General features: G+C 40.5%; 2 protein-coding genes across 12 annotated transcripts in view; one reads left to right on the top strand and one right to left on the bottom strand.

Annotated features, from left to right (window-relative positions):
- CEP170 (centrosomal protein 170) overlaps positions 1-18,650 on the bottom strand; it is a 105,588-nt gene extending 86,938 nt beyond the window's left edge. For 3 of the 5 annotated variants that reach the window (XM_054194951.1, XM_054194953.1, XM_054194954.1), the window contains exon 1: positions 18,439-18,650. The gene's annotated coding sequence lies outside the window, so the exon portion shown is untranslated. Of the gene's footprint in view, positions 1-17,017; positions 17,375-18,438 lie in introns of those variants that run through there. The other 2 variants (XM_054194955.1, XM_054194952.1) reach the window with 2 other exon arrangements.
- Positions 18,651-18,789: 139 nt separating this feature from the next.
- Positions 18,790-19,876, top strand: part of SDCCAG8 (SHH signaling and ciliogenesis regulator SDCCAG8) — a 114,347-nt gene continuing 113,260 nt past the window's right edge. For 5 of the 7 annotated variants that reach the window (XM_054194065.1, XM_054194063.1, XM_054194064.1 and 2 more), the window contains exon 1: positions 19,075-19,306. In XM_054194065.1, the coding sequence (XP_054050040.1) occupies positions 19,240-19,306 (67 nt within the window). In that variant the 5' untranslated portion in view covers positions 19,075-19,239. The other 2 variants (XM_054194070.1, XM_054194068.1) reach the window with 2 other exon arrangements.

Genomic DNA, 19,876 nt, shown 5'->3' with positions numbered 1-19,876 from the left:
TATTTATTACACATCGCTAAAATCCTTTTGTGAATTATTAACTTCCTACTGACTTTATCTGCCATGCTTATCATCACAGCATGAGAAATTCATTAACATTTACAGTAAAATCTCAACAAAATCTCTATGAAGGGTTTATTATAAATGAGGAACTGTAAAGAGCACTTTTTAACAATGAAGTATCTTAATCTTGAGTATTTCAGTTCCAAAACCATCAGCATTTCATCTTAAAGTACCTAGTTTTACACAACACTACAGGTGTTCAAAGGTTCTCATTTATTTGTAACACTGAATGCCTAATTCTTTTGCAAGTAAGGTTAAAGCCACACATAGAGTGGCTAGAAAATCAAGAGACCTTTCCAAAGTATGGATAGATGGCTCATCTGCCACCAGAGAGACTAAAAATACAAGAAAATAATTCATACTCTAGAGTAGCTTCTAAATATTTTAGGCATAAAACTATCCTTGGTGCTTTCATAATTCCCTGCTTCCTTCACTACTCACATTACTGTCATCCCAGAAAGGGAGACAAAGGGCTCCACAGACAACAGCCTCCTGGGTGAAGCTATTCTCACCAATTCCTAGGGCTAGTCCATCACGTGAATTTGTTAATAAAGGGGGTATCTTATGCTAGAAAACAAACAAAACAGAAAAGACACGTGGGTGAAGAACCTTTCATTGGGAACTGGAATTCAATCTACATAAGCCATCCCTCATGCCACAGCAGTGTACAATGTTGCTCCTCGAAACCCTTAGGTAAATAAATACTCATCTAAATTAAAACAGTTTAGGCTAATGATCAATAAAAATACTTCTTTAAGAATTTATGGACCTTCTGAATTCACAGCGCACTTCACAAGGGGAAGTAAGAAAACTAGAGTGTTGGCCATTGCTTGCAAACAACATGGGATACAGCTATAAAAGTTTAGCACAGTGAAAAGACACTACCCAAGTAACGCTTTGGTCAAGTCAGGTTGAATGAAGTTTTCAAGTGACAATACTTTTCACTTTGAGGCTCAGGTTAGTGTCATAACAATAGCCATCACGGTTAATAAAAATACACCCTTAAAAGGCTGTAAAAAAATAATAATAAAAAAAGCAATGGAAGCATAAATAATAAGATAAATTATGCTTAAAACCACTGAAACTCTCCATCAACATCCCCAAGGAAGATGAGCTTGCATACTTTGGAAAACTGACCAAAACAACCCTAGATTTTCAGCAGTTGTCGAACAAGCTATAATTGCTATTATTGAATTATTTCACTGACTGGAAAATTCACCTGAACACATTCCTCTAGAAACATTCAAATGCTATATACAGTCCTGAAGAAGAAACTGTTCTCATTCATACTGCTATAAAGAAATATTGCTATTAGTTAAAAAGTTCATGAAAATTTTATGCAATTACTCTAGGGTTACACTGACATAACAGAGTAGAACTGGACAGCAAGCATACAAACAGGTAAAGGGAAAGAAAACAAGAACCCAAAGTAAGAAAAGTGAAGCATTCATTCAATTTAATTTCCTTGCTCAAATGGAGAGCAGCACTCTGTTTAGGATGACCATCCCTATCACTAAACCAAAACACCTCATAAAACCCACAGTCCTCCTTGGTTTCAAACGTACTAAGTTTTAGCTGACAAGGCAACTGAATGACAGCCTTGGGTATTTATTGTGCTTCAGAAGTATTTGACCTGTTCTACCTTAGCTCAAATATCCAAATTTGGCCACAATTTCTTGGAAAAAAAATATTAGAAAAATCATACTGAAGCCTTATACTACATCTAAAATACACAATTTTCAGTGTGCATTGAAAGATGTAGCTAAGAATAAATTCTACAGAACAAGGGAACCACTGAGAGCAAAGAAACCCTCTTAATCATTACCCTGCAACTGTTCTCTTCCCCTCTTTTTGCCCCTTCCCCTTTTTATTCTTTTTTTTTTTTTTTTGTACACAGAGACAGAGGAGGACAGAAGGCAAAATAAGAGTATGTAAGCCTCCTTGAATCTTTAGTCTACAAAATCACCTGGACCTTTTGCTTACGAAGAAAATTGCTCACTTGCAACATCTGCTTGTTCTTAAAACTTATTTTAAGAAGAAAAAAAAATTAAATATAATAAAACATAGAACAGAAACAAAAAACAGAGCAAGAAAATGCCTTTAAAAAGCATAAGGAGATCAAGCTGGGTCATGCCCCCCACTTTTTTTTTTAATTAGTACACATCCAACACAGGTAGATATGCACATTACCTATATTAACTATCATAAAAGACTGACTAAACCAACAAGAGTTAGAGCTATACCAAACCAATAAGGCAACAGCAATGTATTTCTCAGGGGGTCTCTGCCTGGAAAAAAAAGGAAGAAAAACAAAACAGAAAAAAAAAAAGGGGGGGGGAGGGGAACAGGGAGGAGGAAGAGGAATTGAACCACACCTTCTGCTTTACAGTGATGAAGCTGGAGGGTGCAGCCTGGCACCCTGTCGATCTGGCCCTAGGGTCAGATTATCACAGCAGGCTCCTCAGCAGCATTTGTGGGAAGAACCATTTCTTCCTCATATTTTAGTTACAAAAACGCATAAAAGCCTTGTAGCTGGGAATGCTACTAAGGACAGGGAGAGATTTTCCGCCTCATTCAAAGAGTTTGAGATGTCTACAGAAGGGACACAGATAGCTGTCTTGCCCTACAGGTTGTCCCATGCATTTGATGGAGTAAGGACAAGTCACTTGGGAGGCTGTTGCCCTGTGGCAGTCAGCAAATCTATCCTGTAATGTGGCTACAGCTGTGGGGTTGCACAAGCATCTTCTCCCGCCGGCCCAGGTCAGAATTAGTTCTACGTCTAATTTCTTGCTGTGACACACAGGAATAGCTGTCAGAAAAGCAACTGAAATAAACCCCTTTTTCTGCTAACAGTGCAGCTGCACTGAAAGGTGCTTGGGGTTTTGATTTTGAGGGACAAGGGACAATGACTTAAAAGACCATATCCTACTCCACTTTTGATGTAATAATGACTAAAAGAAAAACAAAAAAAGCCCAAGATCTTTTCCTTTGCTATTATATCAATATCAACTTAAAAATATTGCAGAGAAATGTACAAAAATAAGGCATACCTGATGGCTATTGATCATTTGAGTGTCATGGTGTCACAGTGCAAAAAAATATTATTTGCATGAATAAACAATCAGAATGTCTACAAGAAATAAAAAGTCCAACATTAAGACTTTCTAGCAAGTGTAAGCAAACTCCCACAACTGAAACTAAATAATCTCCCACTTAAAGCACCTAAGAAAAGGAAACTAATGTTACAGGTACTATGAAGACAGTCATGCCGCCCCTTACCACAAAAGCCCCCTTTCCAAAGAAAAACCCCACAAATCCTAGTAGAAGCTAGGAGATCAAATTGTATTAAGAATAGCAGTTAGAAACAAAGACTTCAGCAATTTAACAAAAAATAAAATACTCGGTTATCTTTACAGAGAATACTGGTAAACACACAAATTCTTAAAAGACTGATTAGAAAACTTTGCACGAGACTGGTACTGTATATGGAAATAGTCTTATACAACAATCATAAACCTTTTTATGCATATATTTTTGTTACAGTAATCAGGGATACCTGAAGGTTAAAATCTAATTTTTTTTTTTTAAAGTTTTATGGTATTCTCAGTCTAAACATTAGATTTCAAACTGTTAAAAGCATACTCAGTTATTAGCCACCAGGATAAAGCCAGTAAGACTTCAAAAAAGCAATCCTATTTTATTCTTTGATAACAGACATTAAGGATATTTTGCACTTATTAAAGAAAATGGACAGCTCATTTTGCATTCCTAATCTTCACATTCAGAAGAAAAAAAAAAAAGTTGTTCTTCCCAGCCTTCCTGCACTGAAAGGCAATACTTTTCAAAAGCTGCTTTCAATAAATAGTTGAAATAAAGGGTAATGACTGCTTGTAAGGGTAACTTAACTTATGGTCAATCAATCAAGTGCTCACCTTTTGTCCATCACTCTCATTCAGATTAAGGAACTGCATAAAGAAAAATATTTTGAAGTTGTCCTATTTCACCATAATCAAACAAGGTCACCTATACAGAGATTAGCATACCCAGTATGATAATAAAATAGTACAACTTATCAGTAGCCTTTAGAAATGATTGCAGCAAGCAGGCCAAAGAAACCATAACCAAATTGCCTTTGGGAAAAAGCTTACTTTAATGAAAGCTACAGATATACTTCCTTCCCTCCCCCTCCATATCAGACTATATTATCAGGCTATACTATTGCCAAGATAAGCAAATAGGAAAATAAATAAATAAATATGAATCAGGCATTGCACTGAGGTAGAATGTAATCTTAAAGAAGCAGTCAAGTCCTCCGCCTCCACTTCCTATTCTCACTGTCTCTGTTGTGGCATATTCCAAGTTATTTTCTGGGCTGTGTATGAAGAGGAGATTTTATTTACGTTGGCCAAGTACTGACCACAGTCCTGAGCACTACTGAAAAGACAAACACCACTTTGCAAATAAAATTGGACCTCTTAACCTCCCAAGGGTGGTGATTTCACTTTCCCCAAAATTGTGAAATATATAGGGTTCATCCCATGTCCCAAGACACTTAGTAAGATTAAATTACACTGAAGGCAATGCAAATTTGTTCTTATTTAATATAAGGAATTATTTACTTTGTGAGTACAAAGGTAACTACACACTCCAAAGAAAAACATATATTTAAGTAATTTTTTACTTTCAGTTTTCAATTCCATTGTACTTCTTGACACAATACAGAAGTACACAGAACATGATACTGGAAGTAATAGAGGATGATACTTTAAACCAATGTTACTGATCTCCACATCCACTCACAGTATTACAGATATAAACTGAAAAAGGTATTCACTTATTATTCTTTGCTACATCTCCACTGTAACATGAAAAACATTTATCATTCCAAGGTAGGCTCCATACAAAATATTTGATACATTCTACCCTCTCCCTTATGGAATGCTTTGGAGCTTTTTACAATTATTCTCAACAGCCAAGTCCACAGATGTATTTTTCTTGGAAATACACTAAGTTGTTTGTTCCAAGATCAGTAACACAGGCCTTACATGAAAGAAAAAAAAAAAAACGTTGGATGTACTTATTTTACAAAATAACCAAAGGCTCAAAATTGTTCCTTAAAGTTGTAAGTGATGTTTGCTCTAGTCAATCTTCACTGTCTGAAGACAGGGAGACTGTGTGCCATGTGCACACACATAATAAAAGCCCATTGATTCTGTATCATAATTATGTTGTGCTATGTGGATATTCCATAAAGGATTTACTGTCATGACAAGCTTAAAACCAAAATTCTTTAAAAGTTAGCTTGACAGCTGTGATGTAAAGAGAGCAGTTTTCTTCATGTTCCATGTTTTCCAATCTCAGACAATAACATGGGACTTGATATTTAAAATCTTTATCTGATGGAAAGTCCATCTCTTCCTGGAGATCCATGTAAAAATAAGAGCAGAACAAGGCTTAAAATGCCTGATATCTTAATTATTTGTTCAGTTCTTCAGTCACATCCCAAATCATTCAATAGAAACCTAGTCTTGCAGTTTGGAGTATAATATTTCTTTGATGTCTGCGTCCTTCCCATCTCTCTCTTTCCCATGAAATGAAACTGAAGGGTAACAAATACAACACAAACACTTTCCCAATGTATGAGCACATGAAAACAGCTGCCAAAAATACTATATCAAGAATTTAGCAAGACACAAAGCAGGATAAGACATTTGCTCAAACAACAAGAATAACCATGGTGTTAATGAAAAATATTACTTATTGCAAAGATTTTAAACCAGTCTGTAATTAGTACCTAGCAAATGGTTTCCCTAGAGAGAAGCTATTCCACATTTGCTTGCGGTGCCTACTCGCTCCTCTCTTGTATGCAGCCAACAAATAAGAATATAGCTACTAGCATGGTAAGTCTTAATTCTATTTCTTACACTGCCTCTTATTTATTAAATGTGATAACAGTTATATGTGAAATTGTCACTGTAAACTCTTAGAACTAACACATGCAGTGTGTATGTAGCTTGATGTTTTTATGCAAGGACTTGTTTGAGCAAGTATAGTACAATCCCTCAACTAAATCATGATCAGAAGCCCTCATTGCTATGTAAGCAGGATATTTTCCTTTATAAGCTGGTTTAGGAGTCACTGGTGAGAACTGATTTAAACTTGATTTGGTGCAACATTAGCATATGTTTTGCAGAATACTACAATGAAAATCTGATTAACTTTGGAACATTTGGAGACCACTGGAAAATGCTTTTATTTGCATCATACTACAAATATTTTTAAAAGCTATTAATTGAATGCAAGTGTGTCCTTCAATAGAGAGAAATCTGGAATTCAAGTAGTTCTATGGGAGGAAATCTATAGAAATTTTTCTTTGTAAGTTTAATAACTTTGTTGCCTTAAAAAAAAATAAGTAAAAGGATGAGATGTGAAAGGGAAGGCTAAATGGGAAGAGCTCTGAACTCCACACACACTGCTCCAGGCATGGAACCAAACGAGAGGAAGCGGTACTATAAACCCCTCCACAAAAAAGGATCAAGTCATCCCTTTCATTGGCACTTTAGTGAGCAAGTCTGGGGTTTTGGTTTTCATTTTTTTTAAGAACTACCCACAGTTACTACAAAAGCTACTCATTTTATGTCTCCAACAAAATGAATTTACTGGGAATTTAGTTATGCTCAGCTACATAAAAAGTAAAAGGTATATAAAGCAACACTGACCATGCTGCTGCAACAGATAAACAGTTTTCTGGTTTACCAAAAATACTTTAAATCACTTTAACATGGAACTAAATATGGACAAAAGCATAAGAAGTTAAGACAGATCATCATCAGTTCCATTTTTAAAGGCTGCAACAATTTACATCCTTTGTTCTTTAAGTTACACTACGTTTCCCTGGTATAGAAGTCACTATCATTATTGATACCCGATGAGCAACACTTCTGATAGTTTAACAAATAACACATAACATCTTAGATGTAAATGACTGCTGCATTTCTACGTTTGTTTATTTTGCCTTGGCTCTTCCTGGACTTTTTCTTGTATATTTCCTATTGAGAAGATGGTAATTATTTATTTAGTATATATGTCACATACAAGATCAATATTATCTCTTGCTTAATCCAAAATAGACCAGTTGTAGTTTTCATTTTATTTCCCCAGACATATTTTCAAAAGGCACATTTTTACTTCAAGCAACAGCGTGTTTTTTTTAAACAAATGATTTATGTTTTTTTTTAACTGCATTCTCCTTCTGCCACAGAGTTAGTAATTAAAATGCTTACTGAAACCATTTTTAGCTGCCTGAGGAAGTGGGGCTCTTTTTCTGCCCATCGCTCCTCCTAATAGCAAGCGTTAGAGAGCTGGAAATTTCAGAGATACAAAGCTCCTAAAAGCTTTGGGAGAATGGAGGACTGAGCTGAACAAGTTCAAAAGAGTAAGTCTATCATCCCACCAGCAGAAACACTACACTGCAAGTTCGACAGTTCCCAGCTCCTTACAGCCTGCTGGCTGACCTGTGCTCAGAGGGCTCCATTGTGCTCTGCCTTTGTAGGCTATTTGCCATTCAGGTTATTTTCCCCACAGAATATTGCTCATTCCCAACCAAGTGGGCAAGAAAGAGCATATGCGCATGTTAAGGTTCAGCATAGTTTGGGATACAGGACACACTCCTAGAAAATGAGACACTACTTGTTCTCTTGCACATATTTTTCCCTCCATTTTATCTTAATAGGATTGCTTTACTTTGAACCAAAAGCAAAGTGCTTTTCCAATGTTGCCAGAAATTCAGAAGTGGTTTTTTCCCTTCAACCTTGGGTGTATGTGCCATGTACTATTACGAGTTGGAAGGAGGGAGACAGAAAATAGAAACTTGTTCCCTGTATTTGGTCCACAAGATGAACAGGTTGAGGGCCATCCCATCCAGGCACACAAGCATTTTTAACAGAATGAGTGCATTCTCATGGTATTGCGAGTATAAACACACAAGCACCATAATGGATTAAACAGAAGATATTTCAATAATAAAGGTCCATCCATGTCAGTCAATACATCCATAAAAGTCAAGCTCTACAGTTAGGAACAGCTGCTCCACAATATACCAATAACCACCAATTTGCAATCTTCTGCAGACAGAAAGACAGCTGAAATTTAAGAGAATACTGAATAATCATGACAAAACCATTATCCTTTATTATTTGTATTTTAACTCTAAGAGTTCAACTCAACAGAGCTCCAAAGACTGACTCTTACTCCCACTTTCTCCTCAAGTTCAAAGTGCTTTTCAGATGTTTTTGAAAGTTTGGTTCAGAGAGAAAGTAAACGCATTTTATTTTCAAATCCTTCCATAACTTTTAATATCTGAAAAGGTTATAAAATTCCAGTGTATATATTGTATTCGGAATTTATAAGGAGATTAGAACAGCCTGTGCCCAGACTTTTACAGGCTGAAGTGCAGAAGTTAGCAGCTTAATTAAATTTAAAGATCTAAATATAGGAACAGTTTACTGGTCAGCTGTATGGGATGTGAATTTTATTATCAGCTCCTGCATCTACACTTTAACTGCAACAAAGCTCAAGTAACCTACTTTGCGTGAACTGCCTCGTGTTCCTTGCACATGCCACACAGTAGGAGTTCCTATGGAAAGTTAATACATACAAAGCTAATACATAAATTACCCTGTCATAAGTTGCTTGCATGTCCAGAACTTCACTGTATTGACTTATTTTCAACCTTAGTGTTGAAGACTCATCTGAAAAGCAAATGCGCAGTTTTAACCCTCATCGTATAAATGCTAAACTGAAGAAGCTGGGGTTCCACATCAGCCAAAGACAGCCTCACTGCTGTCAGGATCCCAATCCTCTTGCCCTGCCCCAGGCCCAAAGTCTCAACTGCTCCCTTTGCCTTGGCTGCAGAACTCACGTGGCTGAGCAGCTAAGCTGAGCTATTTCAGCATGTTCAACTAGTGACAGACTAACTTGCATGCTCTTCACTCCCACAAACAATTGAATGGTTCCCAGAAACTAACACACAGCAACCTAGCACCAAAGCAAAAGGAGGGGAACAAAAGGGAAGAACAGGGAAGGACCAGGACAGCCAGCAGCCAGTTCTTCTGAGGCTGCTATGAGAACACAGGTCAATTACACCAAATCCACCTAAGCCTCACAGGACTTGTTATATTTAGAGAGGTCTATAGTAACTGTAAGAAATATTAATATAATAATTATTATTAAAATATAAGGTATTTTTTCATATTTACCCATTACAGACTAAAACTATATACTTTTTTAAAAGATTCAGTGTGTATTTTTAGTCTTTTTTTCCACTTGCCTCAACCGTTCTTACTAATGCGTCACAATCCAATGATCAAATCTTTAGTCTCTCACCTCACGATACACTAATGCAGTCTTTCTTCTAAATCTGCCTTAGATCAGTGACACCAAATGTGAATAAATATCTTGAAAAGAAAGAAAGGAAGAATTCCTGTGGAAATAACTGTACAAATAAAACAATACACAGACATCTTTGAAATGTTTTTTTTTGAAGGCCATGGCATTGTGCCCCAAAAAGCGTAACAGATAAAAATAGTTCAGCACAATGCTTTTCTTGGTTTTTGAAATAAAACTGCACCAAGGGAAAGACCTACAAAATATAGGATCTCAAGGATCTTAATCTGATAAATCTATCCTTCTCGCAAAGTGCTGTTTGAAGGAATTTTATGAATTGCACTAAAAATAACAGTATGTTTGTTTACTTTATTTTTTTTTTTAAACTAAATCAAAGCTTTCAATTTGCCTCAACTGGGCAAGGAATGACTCAGGACTTCCCGGTTCACTGTTTCTTTTTTTTTTTTTTTTTTTTTTTAAGCCACCTTACAAAGGACTTTACTATGTGCTATAGGCTGCCCAGACAATATAAAAATAAAAATGAATTCCCCCTGTCAAACATTGAACTAAATACCCATCAGTATTAACTGGACCAACTGAAAACGGTTATTGTGTAGGGTACAAGTAAATAGAAGTATAGACTGTGAAAACAACGTCAGAAGCTCCAGCAGAAAAAAACTTCTTGCTTCTTAACAAACTAGAGCTCAAGGCGTGACAACTAAGAACTTTAAAACACTTCTACTACGTGTGGGTACTGAGATCTGATTCTGACATCAGGAACTGAAGTTGTTGGATAGTTTAGTTCCTAGTTCTGTTACAAACACTGACCTCCTCAAAGCAAGTAACCAGGCAGCATTTTGAAACGATACACTTGAAACGATAATCTTGCAAGAGATCAATGCAAACCAGGTTCTGGAGTATCAGTCTGCCCTGAAGGGGGAAGTTGACTGTTGCTATTTGCAGTTTCAGCAAGACAACACCTGAACACATTTAACCTTGACATCTGAAGTCGCCAATACAGTATGCTAAGGAAAATACAAGCAGGCTAAGGAAAGCTAGACAAAATACACACGCAGTATGCAAGACAATTATATGTGATTTAGAAGTTGCAAATACTGAAGAAAGAAACATTTATTCTAGGAAAAAAAAGAAAAAAATGCAAGGAAAGAAAAAAAAAAAGACATGCACACTGGATAATACCAAGCAATAAAGTTCCTATAGCAAGCTAAAGACTATAATGCAACGGCCTTATATTGGGCCTTGCACTGTTGTGTAAAACAGATCCCGTCGTACACAGAAGTCATCTGCAGTACCTGAAGATTCACTGACTTCACCAAGACCTAGGGAAGACAGAAAACTTACCCATGCTCAAGGAAATCAAAAATAAAATTTTGAATGAGAAAAAGAGCCAACAAAACAAACAGGGTATGAAGACCCAGCACAAAATAAATTTTGTGTGGCAACCTATGAGTAATAGAAACAACAATACATTTTCTGTGACGGTTACTGTATTTCAAATATTGTTATTGCCAAACTTAAAAAAAAAAAAAAAAAAAGAAGTTTGTGACATCGCTGGACTTTCAAGCGATTGACTTAAGTTATACCCAAGCCTGGCATTTTTTTGTGTCAGTATATTTTCTCATTGCTAATTCTTGGGTTCTTAGGTTCTTTTTAAAAAAAATATTTATTCTTTCTTGCAACACACATAACTGACTATATCCAGCTACTCCTTTTCACTAATACCAGTCCTGTGCCAGCAACATTATCTTTCTTACTGTTCTCCAACTGAAGAGAATGAAGCCATGCAGTAGCACCTACAGAAGAGGAAGAAAAAAAAGTTTAAAAAAAAAAAAAAAGCACGTTCATCAGAAGCCTCTGTGCAGCTCACCATAAGACAAGTGGACACAATTCTCTAGATTAGGAATCTGTTTTTTGAACAAACGAAAACCAGACATACGCTTCCATTCTTTAACTGATGTTTCAGATCTTTGTGAATGTGCACCTCTTTTGTTATGTTACATAAGACTTATCTGTAGGACTGATACTGGGCATGCAACTGCACCTCTCAAAAGACCACTAGCAAGAAAAAATTACATATAGGATTCCTTGCAATATATTAGGACTGCAACTGGTCTGAAAAGAGATCACAAGGTGTATTTAGAAGCTGATGAATTAAGATTTGATTAATTAAAAATATGCTACAGAATTTGTGATACAAATGGTAAAAATAAAAACATTTATTTTAACAAACACACATGAATTATGACAGAACGAATTTCACTTAGGTTGCTAAAGATAGTTAATGTAGACTTCACCAAAAATAAAGGCACTACCCAATTATTTCCAATATGGCCCAATAAAATAATTAGTGTGATGTTTAGAGGACTATTAGAGTGTGATGACTGAGCAGCATTTAGAAGAAAAATAGTTTTTGAACAAGACCTTTTATTGTGTTTATCAGCAAGACCTGCAATAGGAAAACAAACACAAAATGACCACAGAGGGCAATATCACGTGTAACATGAAAATACTGTAGTTGTTCCATAATCCTTACATCAACCAGTTGCGATTACTCTTCAAAACTCTCTGCTAATTCAAAAGCTAAACAAAAAAAAGTTCTGGGTTCTGAGAGGTTTGTGGCAGTGTGCTCTCCCCTGCCCCCTGCCACAGCTTCTGCTCAAACCATAACTGTCAGTGGGAGTTGTGATGGGTTTAGCATGCTAAACTTTGAAATCTTAGCTAAGTGATATAAAGGATTGATTGCGCATATATAATCCTTTAGGCATAAACCACTGACCAAGTCTGGGACTAAGACTGGATCCAGCTGCACCTAGAGTCCTCTGAGAAGAAATTTAGAAAGCAAGGAGGCCCTTTCTAAACGTTGTGACTCAACGGGAGCGTCTCCCTGACAGTTTTGTCTGACCCTGTCCTCTATGCAGTAAATAACCAAATGTGCCTTGCCATGAAATCTTGTTAAAATACTGTCGCATTTACTATCAAACTTTGTTAAATCCCTGTTTTACATCAATAAATAGTTCGCTGCTGCTCCCTTATGAGTGAATTGAATCGCTCTATTCATGACAAGGTTCTCCAATGGCTTCCTGAATAATTTCTGCTTACAATTAAAAAAAGATTTGTAATGGCCAGTTTCACAGTCAACTTAAAGCTAAAATCAAAGCTGTGGTTTTGACTTGTGAATCACCTCAAAAAGCATTTTTCACAGGAAGGGCTTGACAGGATACATGACTTTCCTCGTTGGAAACCAAGTAGAATAAAAAGAAAACATGAGCATTTAAAGAAAGGGGAGATGGATGAGCAGAAGTGTAATCTTCATTAACCTCACAGAACTGCAGTGGCATTTTTGTAATAAGAAAAATATGTAGGAAATCAAGCTTTTAATTATTAAATTAAGCTGGTATACAGCTGAACATGTGTAAGGAACGAAGACCTGAAAAATATAAATGGCCATTTTTGCTGAATTGTCTTTTCAAGACATAGCTGAAGAAATGTAGATCAAGTGGAAGGAATAATCCTTAACAGAAACTACATCTGAAATCAAAAGTTCCAAGCAGCAAAAAGATGGAGACTAGCAATGCCTTAGCAGAAAATACCATATACGCTTGCACCTTTCTTATGTCTCCCTTAGCACCAGGTTACCTATTCTTGGAGAAAAGATACTGGGTTTGAGACAAACTGAAGATACATCTATGTGGCCATTCTTACATTCTTGAAAATTCCAAGGGAAAAAAAATAATTAAATAAAACTACAATATTATCCATTAAGTGTAGTAAATGAAATTATAAAATTAAGTAGGATAATTCCTTACATCAAGGTTCCTACCATGGTATTGTTACACAGGACTAAATAATTAGTTAAGTCATGGAAGCAGGGGGGAGAAACTGAAACTAATGAAAGCAAGAAAAATGTATGTTCATGAGAACACAGAAAAGATATCATGACATACCACCTTCCAGCATTTTTTTTCCTAATCTTGAAATGTTATCCATGATGAGAAGACAAATAAGAGATAACTGAAAAGGCTTTGGTTTTGAACACAGAACGGAATGCATATTTAGATGGCCAAATATCTGCAATTCAATAGAAAGATCATCAACAAAATTATTTGAGCATGGCATTTTGACGGAAAAGTCAGAAGTACATCTGATTTAATGCATTCATAATGCATTAAATGGTTAGCTAATGGATTGATTACAAGTTCTTCATGCAATACCACAGCTGAAGACTAACAAAATACCCTGTGCACAAAGAAACGTTTTGGAAATGCCAGGGAGTGGCACAACTTCTGTTATTATTGCTCTGAAAAGCTCAATAATTGCAGTTCTTCCTGGAAAGAAACAAAATGAGCAGAACCAGAATGTCATTTGGAATGAGGTACAAAATGAGATGAGATCTAGAAAGCCCATCACACAGGCTTCCGAAGATTCAGCTATTCGCCAAGGAAGATACCCTCAAAGTATCATGGAAAAGATCAGAATATAAAACATTTTAGTTCACAGGAATGAAAACAAATCAACAGAGCAAAAAACTATCATATTTTATTGAGCATTCTATTCAGGGGATGAAAAGAGAGAAAATGCTTCATATTTCTGTTTTCAATTAATAAAAACAATTTCTCTAAACATATACCAAAAAGCACTTTTCTACAATTCACAAAAATCCCACACCACAAAACTAGTAAGTAGGCAAGAAAAAACTATGAAAATATTTGAAAACTTACAGCCTTAAATTCTGTGAAAGATAAGATGCCAATATTGGCTTGGCACAAAAATCCTGCTTTTCCTTGCACAAAGACCACGCCACTTAACAGAACCACTTCTCCTCCCTCTTTTCCTATCTACTTTGCAGAGAAACATTTTTTTCATCCAGTGATATGTTCTGAATATTTAGTCTGTGGCTGTGGACATTTTACATTTCAAGGACAGTAAGGAAAAGCTAACAACAAGAACAAACCCAGTATCTTAATTATTCTGTTTTCTTGGATTTATACATAACCCACCCCCTTTCTGACTGCAGTAGTTTACAGTGGCACAGTCAGATAGGACAGCTAAGCAGACCAAATGTATCTTTGCTACTGGAAAAGGGAGTATTTTCTTCCAGGCTTGACACTGCTGTCCCTATTCTGTATACTTACCCTGGCACTCATCTGACCACAAAATAAGATAATGCAATTTGCCAACCCAAGGGAGGTGGAAAAAAAAATTCAAGCAAAATAAAAGGAAAAGAAACAGTTTTCTGCTGGGTTAGTTGAGTAAATCAACTTCTCATTTACTTAGAAAAGTACCAGAGCCACTGCGACAGAGCAGTACAGACATGCTCTACCAAAACCAGAGGAGAGTGGGTAACTGGGACTACTCCAGGCAGAAGCATTAAGACACGAGAACTGCTAGTCAGTCTCTAACATCCACCTACTGCCAAGACTTACTTCTTATCTACCATCTAAGAGCCTGCATGATACACCTCAGTGTATCATGCAGCATTGAGTACTTTCCCAAACACAGGTCTCCCTCTCTGAAATCTAATTCTATCAGCAATCTACTAAAACATCTTTGTGGGGTTTATTTGAAAATTCTAGGACAAGCTGCTTTTGACATAACACATGATTAAAAAACATATGTTAGTTTAAAATATATGGGGTTTTTTTGAAGGTCAGAGAAAATTCTAATTAAAAAGGTCATTCTACCTACAACTGCACCTGTAAAATAAAAATGGCCTCCCACGTTTTTTGGGGTAAAGTAGGAGAAACTAAACTACAAGAATGAACCAAGTATTTGCAATTTATTTCAGTATTTTTAGGCTTGTATAACTGTACAACAGATACACAAAGTTCTTTAAACAAGTAGTCTGTACTCTCTTCCCAGTCTAATTTGCATGCATTATGTTACAGTTTAAGTCACAGAATCACATGCTATTTTTTCCCCAGGACATCTGCCTCATTCAGTGCACTGGATGAATTCTGATCCAGGAAAGCATTAGCACTGTGCACTGAAGGAAGCTGCTCTCTGTAGACCAGTCCACTGAAAATGTGTAGATACACAATGATCAATACTACAACGGAAGAAATGCAGGCATTCGGTAAGAGCATTATAAACCTAATAGACAACGAAAGACCCCCACAGGCTCACTTAGCACAGTGAAGATGTGTACCTTAGAAAAGATACACTTATCTAATGCTAGCTCCCAGCTAGCAAGTTTGAAGCTCCATCCCCCAGTAACAAAAAACGTTCTTATCTCAAATTTCAAAGAGTCTCCTGGTCGGAACCACATAAATTTTTACCACATTATCTAGCATGTTCTTCAAAGAGGGGGAAGTGCATGCCATTGTGTCGTTTTACAACCCCAGAAGTGCTAAAAGCAGATATGAGAATCTCTGCAAGTAAATTCTGCTATCTGCATGGATTCAATGCCTGACACCCCTGTTCAAAATTTTCTCAAGGAAAACAGAATTTCACAGATTTTCTGGGCTTTCTAGCTAAAGTAAAAAAGATCTGTTTTATCTCAGTTCCATTCTGCCTGCAAAGCCAAGAAATGCAGCGCTGACATGGAAACTGTCTTTTTAGGAGACTCAAGGAGATACTATGGTATCAATATACATTAAATACTTTTTTCCTGCATCTGCAAGAACTGGAAACAGTACTTCAAAATCAATTTCGCAAGCTACTCATGCCTCAGGTTTCCTTCTAGTCACTCAAGAAGGCTTCCTAACTCCCACCTATTTGTGAACATAGACTTTTCCAGTTCACTTTCCTAACCCAGTCCTTTTACGGCTTGTACATTATCAAAGAATTGTTAAAAAATTCTGCCTGCCAAGTCCATTACAGCTGATGAAGCACAATATAGCAAGAACCCATTCTTCTTTGCAAAAGTCAGTTAGAATAGATATGGGAAGCAGTCACCTGTCAAAAAAAATTGCAATACCATGATAAAGTAAGTTTGGTAGCAACTTTTATGTCAGAATGTTTCTCTTTAAAGGAATTAAAGAAAGTATTTTTATCTGATCCATTACAAATAACTTTTAGATTCCTGGGATTTTGACAACATTCTGTGTATCCTCAGCTACACTATTCTCACTATTCAGCCAGCCTTCCTGACCTCCTTTCAGACAAAAAAAAACCCAAACCCAAACCAGCAAACAACAACAACAAAACATTTACATGAAAGTGACAAAGTCTTTAAAAAAATAATAATCAAAGAGCAAAGGGAGATTCTTTGTGGTATTTATGTTTAACTTTTTTCCCCGTTAAACAAAATTTAAAGTTGAGGAGCTTCCACACTAACAGAGTTCAGTTCCAGTGAGACAGATTTCTCAGCATCTGGACATAAAGTAATTCCCAGAGGAAATTAATCACAGGAAATCACAGCATATTTAATCATGTCTTAAATTCAGTTTATAAAAACTCTCCCGTCCCACGTATCATTTTACACAGGCAAGCCCAGGGCCAAGAACACTGTCACAACGTCTTGAATGGCATTCCAAAGGCAGAAAAGATGATCATCGCAGTGCTAGAACAGGCTCTATTCTTTCAAAGTAGTTAAATATTTTATGAGTACCTTTGCTTTCACTGGGAAGAAAATAATTTCTTCAAAGCGCAGATCAGTGGGTGCTATCTGTAATCTCTCGTCGTAAGAACGTAATTCTTGTGTATCTTCAACTCATCAGCACAGCATCTGCATCTTTTTTTTTTTTTTTTTTTTTTTGATGTAAAGCCGTTAAGAGCAGACGGACTAATTGTCAGCTCGTCATAAAACCGCCCAAAACGACGCCCCGAGGGCTGGCACGCCCCATCCCCGGCCCCGTTGCCGCCGGGCCCCCTTGGGCTGGTACCCGCAACACCTTCGACACCCCGACGGACAACGGCGGACACGCGCGCGCGTCTCCCAACCGCCGCCGCGCGAGCGCCCAACCGCCGCCGCGCGAGCGCCCAGGCGTCGCGCGCAGGGGCGGAGGGGGCGTGTGTGAGAGGGTGGTGGATGTGCTCGCCCGCCCGCCCCGCCGCTCCGCTTGCTCTGCTGCAACAAGGCGCTTTCTGCTCGAAAATCGCCATCGCGTTTTTGTTAGCGCAGAGTAACCCCTTCGTTTCCACGCCGGAAAGACAAAGTGGGCCCGGCGCTGCGTCTCTCCACCGGGAACACACACACAAAAAAGGTTATTTTACGTTTTTGTGTTACTGTTTTGTTTTAGTTTTTGTTTGGTTTTTTTTTCCCCTGGGAAGAGCCTGAAGAAAGAAAAGATCACGCCTTCAGGGGAGTGTTTCTGGACGCGAAAGACCCGCATATTCGTTGGGTGGAAATACGCAGTAAGAGAAAAGGCAAACCCAGCTGATTTTCTCCGTCACCCTTCTCAGAAGACATTGTTCTGAGGGGACGGGGGGGGAATCACCGCACCTCAAAATGAACGGCAGTCGTGATTTTTACATCCGGACAAACACGCCACCTCCAGCCCCGGGGCAGTTCGTGAAACAGGGGTAATCGAAAAAAAATAAAAATAAATAAAATTAAACCTCGGCAAACGTCCGCTCGAATCACGGAAATCGGCGGGGGGGAGGGGACGGCAGGCTGCGCAGCCCCGCTGCCCGCGCCGCGGGCGGGCGGGTGGGTGGGTGTGCCGGCGGCGGGGCGGAACGGGGCAGGGAGAGGCGGGCAGCGGCATCGGGCAGCAGCGCCCGCATCCGCAATCTGCGCCGATGCCCCCGGGGCGGCGGAGCCCCCCGCTGCGTCTGCGGGAAGGCGGGGGCGCGGAGCGGCGACGGGGGAGGGGGAGCGGGAGCGGGCTCTGCCCCCACCGCGCTACCGCCCCCTCCGCCGGGCGCAGCCCCCACCGCTCGGCGCCGGGGCCCGGCGGGCGTGGGCCGCCTGACACAATAGACACTGGGCAGATGGCGGGGCGGACAAGCGGCGCGACCCCCGGCCCCTCTCCGCGTCACGGCTCCCGCCTGACCCGCGGCCAGGGGAGCGGCAGCATCCTCACTCACCCCTTCGAGGAAGCTCGCCGCGCCGGGGAGGGGCCGTCCCTGGTGTGGTGGTGCCGCCGCCGCTGCTCACTGAGCCGGCATCCCCGCGGGGCGGGGGCGGGGCGCTCCGGTCGGTGTCCCTACGGCAACGGCTCCGACGTTATTCCCAGCACATAGCGGCTAACGGGCACCGCGGGGCACGGCACTGCGCAGGCGCCGCCCGAGCGCACACAATGCGGGGGGGGGGGGGGGAAGGGAGGCAGTGCGCAGGCGCCAAGAGCCGAGCGGCGGAGGGGCCGAGTTGCTCATGCGCTGGCGCCAGACAATAGCTTGCTCCGCGCCGGGCGCCCACTGCGCATGCGCCGGCGGGAGGTAAACAGCGCCTCCCGCTTCTTCCCCCTCCCACCTCGGCCATGACTGGACCTGCGCCATCCCCAGCCGCTGCTGGCTCGGGGACGTCGGCGGAAGATCCACCCTGCGCGCAGGCGCGAGTTGCAGCGCGCAATCCGCAACAAAGGGGGAAGCAGAGGCCGCGGCCGCCCCGCCTGCCGCCACGGCCTGCGGGAGACGGGAGGCCGGTGGGGACTACGCCTCCCAGGGCGCACCGCGCGGCGCGCTGTATGCTGGGACCTGTAGTTTTCCTGAGGTGGGGGCGTGGCGGGTCCCGCGCTGTGGCGGCGGGAGACCGGCGGCGGCGGGTAGCAACGGCCCACGCTGTGGTGCTTGCGGGGGCCGGTGGCGGTTGCGGAGCACAGGAAGGCGGAGCCGGGTCCGGACTGCTGTTATCCACCGGCTGCTTCCCCGGGAGCCGGCGGCGTCCTCATGCGGGCGCCCCGCGGGGAACCCGCCCTGGAAGAGTCCCTGGAGCGGTACCAGAGGCGGCTCCGAGGTGAGCTGGCGGCGGGGCGGGGTCCGGCTGCTTTTTTCCCGCCGGCCGCTCTCCCCTCAGCCTCTGCCCGGCTCCGCGGGAGGACTCCGCCGTACCCGGCTGTCCCCTGTCCCGCCGAGCGCCTGCTGCTGGGGCTGTGCGGAGCCGGCGGCGCGGGGGCCGGGCCCTCCCGCCGCTCTCCAGAGCCGCCGGGCTGAGGGAGGGAGGCAGCGGGCGACGGGAGTGAAGTTGCGTCTGGTCCTCCCTAAGCCCGATCGGTGGTGCAGTTAATGCTGTCACAGGTAGTCGTCTGATCGTAGCTTGGGTTTGACAGGGACCCTGCCTCTTCTAGTGTTTTTTGGTTGTTGTTTTTATTTTTATTTTGTTGATTTAAGATATTGAAACATCGAATTCTAGGTAGAAGTGGGTGCAAACTGATTCTTACGAGAGCGATTATTTCCCATGCCATAAGCTGTTTTCATACCTGCCTTCTTATCCAAGAAGCATTGCGTATAGCCTGACAGAGAGCACCTCAGTCTCTCAGCTGCGACACCTGGGCTTTACCAGACTTCAGACTGTCTCTGACTAGTC

This window comes from Rissa tridactyla, chromosome 3 (assembly GCF_028500815.1).
Source record: "Rissa tridactyla isolate bRisTri1 chromosome 3, bRisTri1.patW.cur.20221130, whole genome shotgun sequence".
NCBI lineage: Eukaryota > Metazoa > Chordata > Aves > Charadriiformes > Laridae > Rissa > Rissa tridactyla.
The sequence above is the reverse complement of the archived record's forward strand: the minus strand, read 5'-3'. Positions and strand labels throughout refer to the sequence as shown.